The 18070-nt window shown below is 37.2% G+C and overlaps 1 protein-coding gene across 1 annotated transcript in view; it reads left to right on the top strand.

The window, feature by feature from the left end:
• LOC120521162 overlaps window positions 1-18070 on the top strand; it is a 200575-nt gene that overhangs the window by 89683 nt on the left and 92822 nt on the right. The window contains exon 5 of the mRNA XM_039742990.1: window positions 14454-14732. Coding sequence (XP_039598924.1) covers window positions 14454-14732 — 279 coding nt within the window. The remainder of the gene's footprint in view (window positions 1-14453; window positions 14733-18070) is intronic.

Genomic DNA, 18070 nt, shown 5'->3' on the forward strand with positions numbered 1-18070 from the left:
GCTAGTGTATGTGTTGCTTGTATTCACCCTGCGATGAGCTGGCACCCCATTCATGAATTGTTTCTGGCTCGCACGTGATGCTTGCTGGGATGGCTGCAACCCTGGATGGATGACATAATTAACTAACCATTTATAATGAAGATTTTTCAAAGTTCCTTAAAAATTTAGATGAATCAGCATTCTAAGCTTCTAAGAGATGGTTTTACATTTATTAAAGAGATGATTGGTTACTTGGAGAAATAAAAGGAAGGACAAATATTGGGTGTTAGTACATTTGAAAGAGATAGTACTGCTACAATAAATTATTTTATCGAGGATCGCACATGCTGCAGCAAGCATCTTGTGGGTGGCAGGAATAATCTTTGGATGGGGCTCCAGCTTATCGCTACCACTGCACCACCGTGGCCCCATGCTTAATACATGCTTTAATTCCTGTCATCATGGAAATGATATCAAGCATACATCTTAGTGTTTAAATTGTTCATAGAGCTGTAATATCATGAATGTAATATATTCTGTGTCCTGTCCACATAAGAGAAAGTCCGTTTAAGAAGCACGTATTGATTCACACACATAAAACACATAGAAGAACACAGAGAATAGAAAACTTTAACGTGCTACTTTAGTTACGATGGGATTTGAGAAATTAGTAAATTAAACAATTTTAAGATGAAGTTTATGATGTTCGACTTTAATGACAAAATAAACTATGTGATTAAAGTGGAAATTTCGAGATTATAGTTGATATTCTGAGCTTTTTGTTCCACTGTGTCCCTAATTTTTTTTTCTTTTCTCTGTACCCTAATAAGCTTCCATATGACACTCAGATGGTGGGCTACCATTTGCATTTTCATAGCGACTTTGATATCTGACCACTTCTTTTTTTTATTTCGGGCACTGTGCGACTTTCTGAACTTGAACTTTTGATCAACTTCCTTTTGTTGTTGACAAGGGACATCCTTGTCTGGTACCACATTCTAGTTTAAAGTAGTCTAAACAAATGTTGTTAATACAACATGCACCAATACATGCACAAAAGTTCGGGCCAAACCCAAATTTCTCTAATGTAGTGAAAAGGTATTTCCATTCAATTATGTCAAATGCTTTTTCTGCATCCAATGATAATAGTACTTCTGGGGTGTTTGACTTTGTTGGTGAGTATATTACATTAAACAGGCTTTGAAGATTGGACGATAAGTGTCGACCCTTGATAAATCCAGTTTGAACTTGTGATATTACCGAAGGGAGCACTTTCTCCATCCTTCTAGCTATGATTTTTGAGAGTATCTTAACATCATTATTCAGAAGTGAAATTGGTCTGTATGATGCACATTGTAATAAGTCCTTATTTTGTTTAGGAAAGACAGTGACTAATGCTTGGCAATAAGTTTGAGAGAGAATTTGATTGTCTCTGGCTTCTGTAAATGTTGCTAATAGGAGGGGAGCTAGCTGAGCTGAGAATTTCTTGTAAAATTCTGCAGGGTAGCCATCAGGGCCTGCTGCATTCCCGCCTTGAAGTGACTTTATAGCATCTAGTAATTCTGATAGCGCCAGAGGTTTATCCAGTTCCTCCGCACTAAAAGTATCTATTCGTGGTAACTGTAATGTATCCAGAAATGCATTAGATTGTGTGGAGTTTTTTTTTTTGTTTGTTTTTTCTGTCCACCCTGGCCATTGGACCTTACTTATTCTATGTTAATTAATGTTGACTTATGTTTATTTTTTATTGTGTCTTCTATTTTTCTATTTATTTTGTAAAGCACTTTGAGCTACATTTTTTTTGTATGAAAATCTATACTAATAAAAGGCAAAGCCCTCACTCACTCACTCACTCACTCACTGACTCATCACTAATTCTCCAACTTCCCGTGTGGGTGGAAGGCTGAAATTTGGCAGGTTCATTCCTTACAGCTTCCTTACAAAAGTTGGGCAGGTTTTATATTGAAATTCTACGCGTAATGGTCATAACTGGAAGCAGTTTTTCTCCATTTACTGTAATGGAGATGAGCTTCAACGCCGTGGGGGCGGAGTTTCGTGTGACATCATCACGCCTCCCACGTAATCACGCAGTACATAGAAAACCAGGAAGACCTCAAAAAAGCGCTGAAGAAAACATGCATTATATAATTGAGAAGGCAGCGAAACAATAAGAAGCGAGCGAGTGACATATACAACCATATTCATAAGTTCTGCTACTTCGGAAACAAAGCACGATGTAAACCTACACTTTAAATTAAGTTCATAGACAGGCTGCGCTGGCGTTTGTAATTTAGTGCCTGCCCATATAAGGCCGTCCGTCAGCGGCAATCCAATAGCAAACTGCCATGGGTAAATATTCACGGGTGAAGGACTGTGCTTATGGAGAGGAAGATGAGATGGTCAGGGTGGTGTTTGACACAAACTCAGCGAAACTGCGAGAGAAAGTTTTAAGTGCCAGGACTAAGGTAACATTAAATACAGCCATGGACATAGCACGAGATGGCACCAGCACAGCTGGGAACCTTCGATGCATGTACACCGAGTGGCTCACGTGAACTGACGCAGTGCACAGATAAAAGCAACAGTTCCAAAGAGCGCTGAACAAAACCGAATTACACAATTGAAAAGGCAGCAAAAATATGAAGCGCCTGATACATACAAGCATATTCATAAATCCAACTACTGCGAAACAAAGCACACGTTGGAAAAGTCAATGTCCCGCTAAAGGAAGACAGTGTAAAAACCCTGTGCATGCAGTGTGTCAGGTCTCAGATAAAGAAGAAGACGAGCTGTTTATTGATGCAGTAAGAAACGAATCGATGAATGAAACCTGTCATCTTTACAACGATTGACAAACACGGAATGTAACTTGAACACAACACATCCTACAAATACGAACCTGATTGAAAGAAATAATGATAATCAAATCCTTGATGACAGCAACACTCAGTAACACTCACAAAACAAATACTGTATATTGACAGTCATGTTACGCTATTTTTAAAATGTTCCCTTTTCTTTTTCTAGCTTTTTTAACACACTACTTCTCCGCTGCGATACGCGGGTATATATATGTGTATATATATATCCCGATCTACATACTCGAATAATGGATACTTTATTCGCCATCAATGATTGTTTTGGTAAAGCCATACTCAGTGTATTCATTAGATGAACGGTAAAAAAGTAAGAGCGAGGGGAGGATGACTTATTGAGGCATGCAGGCTGTAGTGCGTCAACTCTATCTGAATTGCGATCACATTTGAAAAATATATCTTTTCAAGTTCTATTTAGTCCATATGTGTCAAACTCAAGGGCAGCGGGCCACATCCGCCCGGCGTAATTATATCCGCCCCAAGATCATTTTATATACTGTATTATTGTTATTAAAGCCTGGGTATATGAAGCGCTGGTAACACAATAAACTACAGATCCCATAATGCAGCGCTTCAGCTGCCTTGCAGAACACTTACCGCGTTAATCAAGTCTAGCTTATGATGCTGCAAGTTATTGCGAAGCTAGCTCACACGATGCTGAAGAGAAAAGTTGATTCTGAAAATAGAGCCTTTAAAACCGATGGGAGGCTGAGTATATGTTTACTGAACCCGTGTGTCTCATTTGTGGAGCTAATGTGGCTGTAATTACAGAATTTAATCTAAGACGGCACTATGAGACAAAACATCAGGGTAACCTGAATGCAATGCAGAAGATACAGAAAGCAGAATAATTAAATAAGAATCTGACACTTCAGCGGACGTTTTACCGTGCACAATCACAAAGTGATTTCAAGTGAAGCTGCTTTTATGGGAGACACAAATGCACCAGTTCACCTTGCCCCACTTTCCCTGTTGCCAAGTAATGTTAAATCAAGTCGTCACTACGGTGTTCCCAAACACGCACTTTGCTGATAAACTGAGCGCACTGAGTTTGCACGGCGCTTTGGTGACTTTGAAGAACAAAAAGTCCGTCTACATGCGGCTCGAACCTTGTGCATGTTTGGTAGCACATATCTGTGTGAGAAGCTCTTCTCAGTGATAAAGACTAACAAAACAGCACACAGGAGTCGCCTCACTGATGAGCACCTGCAATCCATCCTGAGAATCTCCACAACACAGAACCTCACACCAAACAGAAACGAACTTGTGGCCAAAAAAAGATGCCAGGCGTCCAGCTCTAAAATGACATATGAGCAAAGACAACTGAATGATTTGATTTGTTATTGCTGAAAGGAACACATTTTATTTATATTTCCAGGTTTTGTTATGCAGCATGTTCATATTTGAATTTGTATAATTTTGACAGGATATATTTTTATGGAGAGCAAAATCTTTTGGGATATTTAAAATCTAAGTTTATTTTTATATAAAATTACATAAGAGTAAAGAAATTTGAATGTTTGTTCTTTTAACGCTTACTTTATTTCTAACTTGTATAATTTAGACAGGATATATTTTTATGGAGAGCAAAATATTATAAGTTGTTTAAGGTTTGAGTTGATTTATTCAGGAATAATATTCCTGTCTGTTTTACCATTCCTACCAAAGATATTTCTGTCGACTAAATAAAAATTCCTTCTATTTAAAATTTAAATAAAACTTGAACAAATACGATAGTTCATAATATCCACACAGACTTGCGTAAGAGCGGAGTTATCCGTTTTAACAAGCAGCGTATTGCACTGATAACGAAATAGCTGTGTGTGTATATATGTAGATATGTATGTATATGTATATATATGTTTATATATGTGTGTGTGTATATATATATATATATATATATGTATTTGTGTGTATATATATGTGTATATGTATAGATATGTATATATATATGTTTATGTGTGTGTGTGTGTGTAAATATATATATATATATATATGACAGCAACACTCATCACTCACAACAGTGACAAAACAATTACATTGACAATCATGTTACGTTATTTTCAAAATGTTTCCTTTTCTTTTTCATTTCTTCTTTAACACACTACTTCTCCGCTGCGAAGTGCGGGTATTTTGCTAGTGTGCTATATAAATAAATGTTGATTGATTGATTGATTGTTGTCTTCCTTAAACTCAGTAGAATATAAGGGTTTATAGTAGTCTCTAAATGTGTGCATTATATTTTTATGGTCAATGATTTTGTCTCCGTTCATGTTGGTGATTACTGGGATTGCATTGCGAACTTCTTGCTTGTGGATTTGTTGAGCTAAAAGCTTATTAGCTTTCTCTCCATGTTCATAGTAATGATGTCTGGATTTATAAATTAGTTGTTCAGTTTCTTTAGTTGTCAAGAGGTTGAGTTCTGAATACAGAGTCTGCCTTTTCCTATGTAGAGCCTCGCTTGGAAGCCTGGCATGTTCTTCATCTATTCTAGTAATTTCACTTTTTAGTTCTGATACTTTCTTAGTTTCTGATTTATTCCTGTGGGAAAGATATGAGATAATCTGTCCTCTTAAGAAGGCCTTAAGAGTTTCCCAGAGTATTCCTGCAGAGACCTCTGAGGATGTATTTGTCTCTAGGAAGAAACTGATTTGTTTGGATATAAATTCTGTACAGTTCTTGCCTGCTAAAAGAAGCGGGTTAAGACGCCATCTACAAGGTGAGTGTTTGGGGCATAATAACTTTAGCTCCAAGATCAGAGGTGCATGGTCAGAAATAACAATAGCATTCTACTTGCAAGATTTAATCGTAGGCAAGAAATTATTATCTATAAAGAAATAATCTATTCTTGAGTAGCAATGATGTACTGGTGAGTAGAAAGAATATGTTCTTGAGTTTGGGTTTAGAAACCTCCAGGGGTCTGATAAGTTGTGGTCAGTTACAAACTGTGTAATTATCTTTGCAGTGTTAGATGTCATCCCCATGTGACAGGAGTCCTATCTAAGAGTGGATTTAAAACACAATTAAAGTATGAGAATGCACTTTTATTTGCATTCACCATTGATCAATTGGTGGTTCACTGTCTAAATGCTGATCAGATAAATGGGATTATCAAAGAAGGACTGCAACAGAACATTTCTTTCTATGCAGATGATATGGTACTGTATATATCAGATCCACAAAATACTGTGCCTGCAGTCATAGCAGCACTCACAGAATTTCAAAAGATCTCTGGTCTCAGAATTAATCTGAATAAAAGTGTACTCTTTCCAGTGAATTCTCAAGCATATAATATTAGACACCCTACCTTTCATCATTGCAGATCAGTTTAAATACCGAGGGGTAAACATCACAAGTAAACATAAAGCTCTTTATCAACAAAAGTTCGCCATATGTATGGAAAAAATTAAGCAAGACTTGCATAGATGGTCAACCCTTCATCTCACTCTAGCTGGAAGAATTAACGTTGTTAAGATGAATATTCTTCCTAAGTTTCTTTTTTTATTTCAGAACATTCCAATATACATCAATAAATCATTATTCAAGCAATTAGATTCAACAATAACCTCATTTATTTGGAACTCAAAACATCCACGTATCCAAAGAGCGACCCTACAAAGACAAAAGGCAGAAGGTGGCATGGCTCTTTCTAACTTTCAGTTTTATTACTGGGCAGCAAACACACAAGCTATAAAAACCTGGACACAAATAGATGAATATACACAGGGTTGATCTGCAATAGAAATAAAATCCTGCAGTACTTCTTTGTATTCCCTGCTCTGTGCCCCAATAAATACAAGTTATTGGCCTTACACTAATAACCCAATTGTGCTCCACTCACTCAGAATATGAACCAATGTAGAAAGCATTTTAAGATGGAGAAGCTTCTATCTGTGGCACCTCTGCAAGAGAACCACCTCTTTCAACCTTCAAACATATGCAGTTTTTAATATCTGGAAAAAATTTGGAATTAACCTGCTTAGAGATCTTTATATAGACAACATCTTTGCATCCTATGAACAATTACATTCCAAATTTAACTTTCCAGCTACACATTTCTTTCACTATCTTCAAATTAGGAAATCTGTTAAACAGAACCTGCCCGATTTTCCTCATGTTACACCCTCGTCCATGCTTGCTCAGTTTCAAGGACTTAGACTCCATCTCTGCAATATATAAAATTATTTTACAGTCCATCCCTTTCAAAGATCCAAGAGGACAATGGGAAAAAGATCTCTTACTATATCTCTTACTATTTCAGTGGAAAGTAGCAATGCAGAAACTTCACTCGAGCTCCATATGCGCAAAGCATACAATTATACAACTTAAAATTATATATCGAGCACATCTGTCTCACCTAAAACTCTCCAAAATGTTTCCAGGGCGAGATCCAACCTGCAAACACTGCAATCAAGTCCCAGCCTCACTGGGTCACATGTTTTGGGCCTGCACCAAACTAACATCATTTTGGACCAAAATTTTTAAGTGTCTTTCAGACAGCCTTGGTGTCACAATCCCTCCTAATCCTCTAACAGCTGTGTTTGGTGGGCTCACAGAAGGGCTTAAAGTGGAGAAGGACAAAGAAACTGTGATTGCATTCACTACACTGTTGGCACGCAGACTTATTTTGCTAAACTGGGAGAATCCTAACTCTCCTCTTTTAAGCCAATGGGAAACCGATGTTTTATACTATTTGAAATTGGAAAAAATTAGAGGATCTGTACAGAATTTTTTTAAAACCTGGCAGGATATAATCAATAAAATCTTAGAATAAGTTGTTAAAGCACAGAGGAAGCAATTATCTCCTCATTTCTTTTTCTTCTCCATTCATCTCTACTGGCCTATTAAACTCATCAATGTAGGTATGTTTACAAGCCTAAAGTTTTACCCCGTTGGCCATGCTCTCTCTCTCAGGGGTGGGGGTCGACTTGTTTTTCAATCCTATTTTTTGTAAAAATTGATCGATTTGTTTGAATAATTACAATAAAATTATAAAAATAAAAAAAACTTCCTTTTGTAGTTTATACAACTGCTTAAACCAACAAATAGTACATTTTTCTTTGCCTCTACTTGGTATTTGCTGAAATTCTTCTTTTTTGCCCAGTGCCTTTGTCATTGCCTTTTCACAGAACGCTGAGCTTAAGGGAATATTTATATTGATTTGCATATTCAAAGAGGTGTAATTCTGGGAGGAGACGGGGTGGGATGGCAGGCACGTGCATAAGCGTTACTTTTCACGCTGACCCGGATTTATGCAGCGGAAGTGCATGGAAGGTAGCTTACACATGTTTTTCTGCATCTGAATTTTTTGTGCATATGCACATTTCAAGTTTTGTCGGTACATTGTTTTTTAGTGTGAATACTAAGAATGGCGTTATGCATGAGGCCTCAGGTGTGCAAATAAAAGCATAGCCTTTGTGAACAATTTGGATTATTTTTGGGAAAGGCATGGAATTTTCAAGACATGGTCTTTATCCTAACTGGAGGAGATTGTCTACTATATCCCAAAATATGGCAGCAAAGCTGCCTGGCTAATTGATCAGAGCAGTCTTGATGCAAAACCTTAAATAACTCGATAACCAAAAAATAAGGAGAACAATGCAACCAAGTAATAAAACCAGATCCTCCACCAGTGGTATTTGTAATAGTGAATTGTATAGTGAATCTGATGTGTGTCTTTTCACTGAAACCTGACTTAGTAAAGCTGACATTATTCCTTTAGCTGAGATAACACCAAACGGATTCACAATCCTTCTTAAATCTTTAGATACTGAGAGGTCGAAGAGGTGGCCTTGGATTCATTGTGATAAAATGCAAATTACTTTTGAAAATGTGGGCAAATTGACATTCTTTGAGACACTCATTTTAAATAACTAAACAGATTCCAGCACAATTGTAGTGCTAGTCTACAGACCAACAGGGCCATATTCATTATTTATGACTGAATTTGGCAAACTTTATATAATTTAGCTATAAGTTATGATTGTGTAGTGTTGATGGTGGATTTCAATGTACCCTTTGCTGTAGAAACACTTTTAGCAATTTTTTTTTGTTAAACTATTTAAACTATGTACTATTTTGTCAGATTGTCTGTGGTCCAACTCATAATCATAACCTCTCTCTCTGTTAAATGTTGTTATTTCTGATCACTACTTAAGTACATTTGATTTGGTTTTGACCTTACCAATACATTCACAGACTAAAACAAAGACAGTGTGGCATCTAGATTGCAATTCTGCTTCAAATTTTGTGGACATTTTAAGTTCAATCATATGAGACAATTTAGATCTGCTAACATCAAATTACAATATGACCATGAGAGAGGCTCTAGATACAGTAGCTCTTCTTAAAACAAAAGTGATTAAAGTGCATAGAAACTCACATTGCTTTTACCTCCTTAACATTTTTCTCGAAAAACATTTAAAAATATTGTATTTTTTGGCTTGAAAATTATTAAATGTGATCTTTGTACTGTAAAATGTGCAAAGCACTAAAAATACAAAGTCAGAAGTGTAGAAAATAGAATGATAAAAAATAATAATAATAATGAATAATAATTTGAATAAATGCTAATACCGTATATACTGTCAAAATATGTTGTTTGCGTGGTATATCTTGAAGCACAGTGAGATACATAATCCAATGTCGCAGTCAGGACAATAGTAGCCTGATTCCTTGTGTATTTTCTTTCCATACTGATCAGCTTTTGAACAGCACACTGCACATGTGTGATTGACACGAGCATCACTTTCGGAGTCATCAGAATCACTTTCATTTTCACTGTCCGATTCAATTTCACTGCCTGAAGACAGATTCACATCATCATCACTGCTCGTATCACTGTCAATCACATTCAACTCGACCAATGAAAAACATTTCTAACAAAACCCCCTTATGAAGCTAAGAGAACATGTGTTTACACCATTGCCTGGGTAATACTTGAGCCTATTGCTTACGCAAGACAGTTATATCGTTTCTTGAGCATCGCTTGGCTTTTATGCTGTTGGCACTTTTACAGAACACATAATCCTCTGGTTTAATGCTTACACAACACATGTCTATACAGTTGCTAGAGTGACACTCAGGACTAATGCTTTTAGCACTCTTTTTACAGCTTCAGTGACACTTGGGTCTAACACTAAGGAGGATAACAAGAGCACTTGAGCTCTTAAATTAGTGTGTTGAAAACTGGAGTGTAGTTGGATAGCAACAAAGCTGCATGTGTTTTAAATTGCATGGAGAGTGTTAAAATATAGACAAGCTCTCTTTAAAGCTCACTCAGACTACTATTCTCAAATACTAGATAACAACTATGATAATCCATGTGTACTATTTAGAACAACTGCTGATTTAATAATGTTCATTCAAAACTGTTTTGGAAAATATTAGCATACATTAGCAGTACAGACTTTATGAACTTCTATAATGAGAAAATTGAAAATATAAGATCCCAGATCTCAGCATCACAGTGCAAACTTGATACTAGCTTGACAAATCCTGTCTCACTTTGCATGTACCACTTTAGAAAATTTAATCCTTTAACAGAACAAGAAATTGTAACTTTAATTTCTTACATAAACCCCACTACTTCTTTTCTAAATCGTGTGCCAACAAAACTAGTAAAAAGCTCAATGGGTGTTCTGGCAGCACCTATTCTTTCTGTTATCAATAGGTCATTATTGCCTAGCGTAGTACCTGATGCACTAAAAGTGTCAGTTTTCAGACTATTCCTTAAAAAGTCAGACCTAGACCCACATATACTTACTAACTATAGACCCAAACTTACCCTTTCTCTCTAAAGTACCTGAAAAAGTAGTCGCCAGTCAGCTTCAGTCTCACTTTGCACATCACAATTTATCAGAGAAATTTTAGTCTGGCTAGAGCACCGGTCATAGTACAGAAACCGCACTAACGTGTGTTGTAAACGACATTCTTGATATCTTCTGATGAAGGAAATTCCAATGTGGTTAAATTGTATGATTTTATGGTATTTGTAAATGGTATTTATGATACCATTGACCTTTTTATTTTACTACACAGTCTGAAGAATAACATTGACAATCTGCTTGCCTGGTTATGTTCTTATGTATCAAATTGATTCCAATATGTACAGAAATGTGCTGACAGGACTCCATTATTATACACAGAATTTAAATATGGAGTCCAGCAAGGCTCAATACTGGGATCTTTACTGTGTTCACTTTATAAACTTTCACTGGGAACTTTCATTAGAAATTATAACAGTAATTTTCACTCTTATGCAGATGATGCCCAGTTATACCTTTCTTTTAGAAAAAATAACATTTCTCCAAAATTGTCCTTAATTACATGTGTTAGTGAGTTAAAGGAGTGGATGGATGAGAACTACTTGCCTTTCAGCACAGTTAAAACAGAAATGTTAATAATTAGAGGGAATGATGCTGACTACAACAATATTTTGCCATTATTTAATTCATTTGGAATTACCATTAGTTTTTCTGAATCAGCCTGCAGTCTAGGTGTTATCATTGATAAAAGCAAGTTGTTTAAAGTGCACATTACAAAACAGTCCAAACATATTTTTTCCATCTTAAAAATGTTGGAAAATAAGCCATTTTTTAAATATGCAGGATACAGAGAATTAATTCAGGCATTTAGTTCTAGTAGGATGACTACTGCAATGCAGTGTTCACTAGATGTCCAAACTGTTCTTTATTCAGCCTCTAGTTAATCCAAAATGCTACTGCAATAATTATTACAAGAACCAAAAAGTACAAACACATAACTCCAGTTCTTAAATCCTTACCCTAGCTTCTGGTTAAGTTTAGAACAGATGTCAACATCCTTCTTTTAATGTACATTAATATGTCAAGATGCCAGTCTGCTTATGATTCCAAAAATTAATAAAATAGCAGTGGGAGGTTGAGCTTTTAGTTACAGGGCTCCAAGGCTGTGGAGTGTTTGCCTGCTACTTTCAGGTGAAGACTCAGCTCAACAAAACTCACCAGTCCTGTCCACTTAACTCCTCCAACAAAACATCAAGTCAAGTGTTGAAGGTCCTTAAAGTCCTACTGCTTACCACACTACTTGGCCACTTTTTCCATATGTCTGTGGTTCTCTGTGTATAGACAAAATTGCTAAAGTTTGTGCAAAAATTTCTACTTGTCCCTGTGTTCTTGATGAATTAATTTTAAAGTTACAGTCTCGATTCACTGGGTTAATTCCTTTCATCATTTTAAACACTTCAGTCATATGTCCTCCTGTTTAAACTGAAAACGCTCAGCTGTTAAAATCTTTACTCTTAATTCATCCCCTGTAGCTGTGGAATGGCGCTTCTTGAATCCTGACTGATTATACTCAAGCAGCCTGTTCTGTAGATGAAAGGAACAGATTTGGTGAGAGACAACACATTTAAGTGTTTTAGATAGACTGGTGTGTAACTACTCAAGAGTCAAGAGTGGGCTTCTTGAAGAGAGGAGTCAATAGGACCAGTTTGAAAAGCACCTGTTGATGGATGAGGTGTTGACAATGTGTGTAACCACAGAATGGAGTGAAGTAGGAGTGTGCAAGCCTAGTGCATAGAGCATCAGCATCAAGGCAAGAGGGCAGCTTTGAGTAGAGGGTGTTAGTAGCAGCACTGGTGTCAAGAGAGGAGAAACGACAGAAGAGAGGGAGCGGAGGTGATGATGAAAGTTGAAGGAATATGTGATGAGTCTGAGTCTCAGGGTTTATTGTGAGTGGTGAAAGTACAAGGAGATAATAATGTGTAGCAGAGTCATAGGTTAGGTAAAAACCAGAAGATCTAAAAATATATTGAGCAACCAAAGCACTTAGGCAAACCAAAACTCAAAGTTAAAAGTAATGAATAGATTGAAATTAAAATTAACCTCAGACTTGGCCAACTTCGAATTGAAACCAACCTGCAGTATAGATTGTTATTTATCTTTTTATTCAACTGAAGGATAATTTTAACTCATGCCGTGGATGTATTTATTCCAGAACTTCTGATTATATCAGAAGCATGGCAAACACAGTCATGTGACCTATAATTTGTATTGTGTAAATAAAGGAAAAAAGTAAAAATAAATTCACATTTTTCCAAATTATTTACAAGCAAATCAGAAAATGAAAAATAATATGTATTATGAAAGAATGTCAATGGAAAAAAGAAAGGAGAAGCAAGGAAAACTGAATGAAAATGTGCTCAGATGCATATAGTGGAGTGTCAGTTGTGTTTGTGGGTATGCAGTTCCATGAGAGAAAATAAGTTAATTGAAGAAGGACTGCTCTATTGGATGTTCAGGTAGAAATGGACTGCCATCATCTGGAATGGAGGAGAACATCACATTGAGCACGTCGAGAAAGTTCTTTAGCTGATCTGGGGGCTATGAAGAATAACAATGTTAATGTTAATAGGGTGGATGACAGTGATTGCATGGTATTCAAAAGTGATGTAGTTGCATACAGCACCCAGCGGTGTTAATCTCCAGTTCCAGTTCCAGTTCCAGTGGAACAACTAGTATGAGAGAAAAGAAATCCAGAGGAAAGGGCTGTTTGTGTTGCTGATTATTTGATCTCCTGACATCCTGACTTCCTTTTATACAGTTTCAGTGCTTGCAGTGCTTGTTGCATCTGAAGAACGTGGGTCCATTTCCCTGCTTTAGGTCAAAAACAAAAGATACTTGGGTGCTCTTTCTTAGTTTCCCACTACTTGTGCTGGCCGCTCCATTAGAAGATGGCTGATTTCAAAGAGGGTTTAGATGTTTCTGGGTCTACAATCCTAAAGTTGTTGTTTCTCAAATTATTGTTATTGATTGGCCTACTCTCCTGTCCTGTACTAACGCACATATGCAAACTCTGTCTACAGAAACACTGATTAGGAGTAATGACTGCACAGCCTTTCACTCCAGCATAGGGACTCACTAGGTTTGGCATGAAAAATATACAAGTTTCCCAGGATATAACCCAGACCAAATGGCTGTCACTGAGAATAAACTAGACGCATGAAGATAAATACACTCTAGTTATTTAATAACTCCCACCATGCCTGGTAAACCTGTGGGCAAGAAAGTGGCATTTTCCCCGCACTAGGTCCAATGTACTGTAATTACTTATTTACTCAATCTTTTAACAAAACTGTATTCGAAAGACATGGTTACTTAATATCCTGTTGACTAAACCAATTATTTTATTGTAGAAGGGTCCTAATGTTTCCCTATTCTCACTTTCAGATTCTTTATTACGATATATAGACCTGAGGAGAGTGCTCTTTCTTAATCAGTCTGGTTATGGATATTTTGATGTTCCTCACATTAATTTCTTCTTTTTTTGGATAACACATAGTAAGCAGCCTGAATTAGAAGCTCCATAAGAGAGTTGTAATGAGAGAAGGTTCTCCAAGCTCAGTGTAAGTCCAACCCATGGAGTCCTTTGATAACCACATTGACCACACAACTAAATGTCAACTTCTACTTCGAGCCACAGGGCTATCAGACTCCGGGTCTGTGCTGTAAAAGGTCTTGCAGAAATTTTTTTTAATACATTTATTTATCATTTCTAATTTTAATTTTTTGGGGTTTTTTTTCTGACTCTTGTTGATTTTTGCATTTTTTCTTGCAGTTTTTCTACAGGATTTAATGAAAAATCATTCATAACCATGATGGAGTTGTGTCAAAAGTATGATGAAGTTACAGGAGACAGCAGTCTGCATAAGTTTGTACATCTCTTTGGACCCTTGCCAAATAAAGTGGACTGCAAAGACACATCTCGGATTAGTCAGGTGGACTTCGGTTTTTTACAGAAGTATCGAACTAAGGATGTAACACAATGGTACAAGAACAATGATGATTTATCAGCCCTGGATGAGTTCATCATCTGCACCCTCATCAACATTTCACAGTAAGTTAAACCAAGTGCTGACGGTGTAATAGGAACGGTTTGAGCTGTAGCCCACTTACTTTTAATGCTGATCATTACAAATTGCCTACCTGGTGACGGGGTGTCAGGGGTAGAAAGGTCATCAAGATGACAAAACATCACTGAAAGGTCAGTGGTGGTCACTAATTGACTGACAGCCCCTCCAAAAGCAAGAGGAGTGGCAGCAGCCGTGCTTTAAAAGACCAACCAAACACCAGTTGGGTTCATGTGAGCCACCACACGACACCTCAGCTCCTCGTATCTGATTGTCATTTCATTGGTAGATGATGGTCAGTATGTGTGAGGACATGTTGCTCTTTCATGGCGGATGCTGATTGAGTGATGGAGCTGCTGGTTATGACAGACATGCTGTTTGTAGTTCACCTTAATAGAGGCAGGGCTGAATAACACTTACAGGTACCCATCTGTGTTCAGGACCTTGTGGAGCTGGACATTGACTCTGATAGTTCTGATACACGTTATTTAAAAAACAAAGGAAAAATCAGAAATGTGGAGGAAAGGTGTCTGCATAAGAGAGGATTTAGACTTTATGCAGAAGATGAGCCATATTAGTTAGGAGATTTGGGTTCAAGTAAAAAATATGTCACAATATGTGACATTTGTAGTGTGCTGTACATACCCAGAACACAAATGACAGATGTCATTATACAACTTTAGAGCAAAACAAAAAAATAAGTCTAAGTGAGCTTATTATAGTGATGACAAGTAGCCCGTAGAGACAAACTAACAAGCAGCATTCGAGGAGAGGGCTGTAGTGAGCACAGGGCTGGTATGGAGTGGTGGTGCAGAGCTTTTCTTGGTTGTAACTATGATAAGCCTGGAGTTCACATTTGGCTTCAGTGCTAGCGAGTGACCACGACAGACTCATAGAGGCTCTAAGCAGACAATAGATTGTCGGTGCCTTTGTGCTTCACTTGTCAGACACTTGCTGGTGTCCTCATACGAGAACCGCTGTGAGATATGAAATGAGCTATAGAGAGACTCCTGGGGGATTAGGGCAACTCACCACAAGGGGTTTTGTTTTTCTTTATTATGGGTTTCTAACTTTTTCCTTTAATAATTTATGATTAGGAAATTAAAATTTTGTATCCTGAAACAATGATGCTAATAAAGTCAGTAATATAATTGCAGGTATTTCTTTACAGTCAGCAGAATCCTTTTTCACTTTGTATGAATTTCTGGTTGCTTGTTCTTTCTAATATAGAAGTTCTGACAGTCACTGGACACAATGGCCCATTTGTATAGGTTTATTATTAAAGTGTTCTGTTCTTTTCAATTTGCTCATGTATTTAATGTCACCTTCCAATAAGACTCAAGTGTCACTGTTTATGTGGTCTCAGGGGACAGAAAGTCACTCATTGACGGACATGTCCACATGTACATTAGCAGCACCATGGTGGTACCTACAGCTCTGTGGTGTCCACCTCAGCGTCGACTTGTAAGCCATGAGAACAGTGAATATGCAGATTATGTATGCATGGACCGTAACCAATCACAGGCTTTCTAGTGGCAGGTCCGCCCTGATTGACATGTCTTACTTAGTAGAACAATTCATATTTTAAAAATGTCGTTAGATGAAGGAAAAACAGTATGTGTAAGAAAATAACATAACATATCAGCAGATTCCTTGTTAGGTCTGCTCTGTTTTCATAAGGCACAGTTATATTAAATAGAATTAGTTCTAGTGTTTCCATAATAGGGACCTGCAGGAGTCAAAGTCGTGTATCTGAGTTTGGAATGTGTGAGGAGTGCTGCAGAAGTTAAAAGGAATGATATTATAGCAATAACGGAAACCTGGCTAAATAACAAAGATGGGGATGAGTGTAACATTGAGGGATACACATTTATTAGGAAGGATAGACAGAACAGAAAAGGAGGTGGGGTTGCTGTTTATGCCAAACAGGATTTAAATGTAAGACCTCTTCAGTTGGATGATGAGCCCCATCTTAGTGAGGACATGTGGCTTCGCCTGGAAAATATTAGGGAAAGAGGTCTTATTTTAGGAGTGTGTTATAGACCACCCAATTCAGACAGGAATTTCAACACACATCTTTTTAGTAATATCAAAAAGGCAAGTTTACAGGGGATATTATAGTCATGGGGACTTTAATTATCCAAATATTAACTGGGATAACCTTACAGATGGAGGAGCACAAGAGCAGGAGTTTTAGAAGTAATCAGCGACTGTTTTTAACACAGCATGTTAAAGCACCAACAAGGGGTGAAGCCTGTCTGGATTTAGTATTCTGTAATAATCAGGATAGAATTGAGGGTGTAGAGGTGATTGAACCACTAGGGTCAAGTGACCATAATGTAATACAATTCTCAGTATTTTGTAAGAGTGCAGATGCAAAGACTAAAATTGTTAAGTTGAACTTTAGTAGGGCTAATTTTGAGCAGATGCGACAAAGTCTAAGTAGGATAGACTGGGATAAGACAGTCAAGGAGCAGTGGAACAGGTTTAAAAATGTAATGCAGGACAGATACAGACGTAAATTTGGAATTAATAGGAAACTAAAAAAAACTCCACGATGGATTAATAAAGATTTAAAAAAGAAGTTGCAAAGGAAAAAACTGCTGTATAAGGCATATAAGACTAATGACTGCAAAGAGAATCGTAGCGTGTATGAGAACATGAGGGCAACCATTAAGAAGGAGATCAGGGAGGCTAAAAGACAGTTGGAGAGAAATAGCAGATAAGGAGAAAGAAGACCATAAGAGATTCTTTCAGTATTTTAGTAGTAAAAGAACAGTTAAGGAGGAGGTCAAGTTCATCAGGAATAGTAAAGGGGAATTAAAAGATACAGACAATGAAATAGCAGATGCCCTAAACTTACATTTTTCTGAGGTGTTTACAAGTGAGCAAGTGGATAACCTGCCAGAGGTAAACGCAACTACTAAGGAGGTACTGAGGGATTTGGAAATTGTAGAGGGAGAAGTGCTGCTCAGATTAAATAAGATGAAATCAAACAAATCACCAGGCCCAGATAATATTTATCCTCGTGTTCTTAAGGAGGCTAGTGAGTACATATATAAACCCTTGACACATATTTTTAGGAAGTCACTGTGCACTGGAGAGATTCCAAAGGACTGGAAAATGGCAAATATCATCCCATTATATAAAAAGGGTGACAGGGCAGATCCAAGCAACTATAGGCCAGTAAGCAACAAGCATCACAGGAAAATTAATGGAAGGAATTATTAAGGATAAGATTGAGCAACACATGGCAAGGACAGGAGTTATTCTGAACAGTCAGCATGGGTTCAGAAGAGGGAGGTCGTGTTTTACTAACATGTTG

Source organism: Polypterus senegalus, chromosome 1 (assembly GCF_016835505.1).
Source record: "Polypterus senegalus isolate Bchr_013 chromosome 1, ASM1683550v1, whole genome shotgun sequence".
In the NCBI taxonomy this organism is placed as follows: domain Eukaryota; kingdom Metazoa; phylum Chordata; class Cladistia; order Polypteriformes; family Polypteridae; genus Polypterus; species Polypterus senegalus.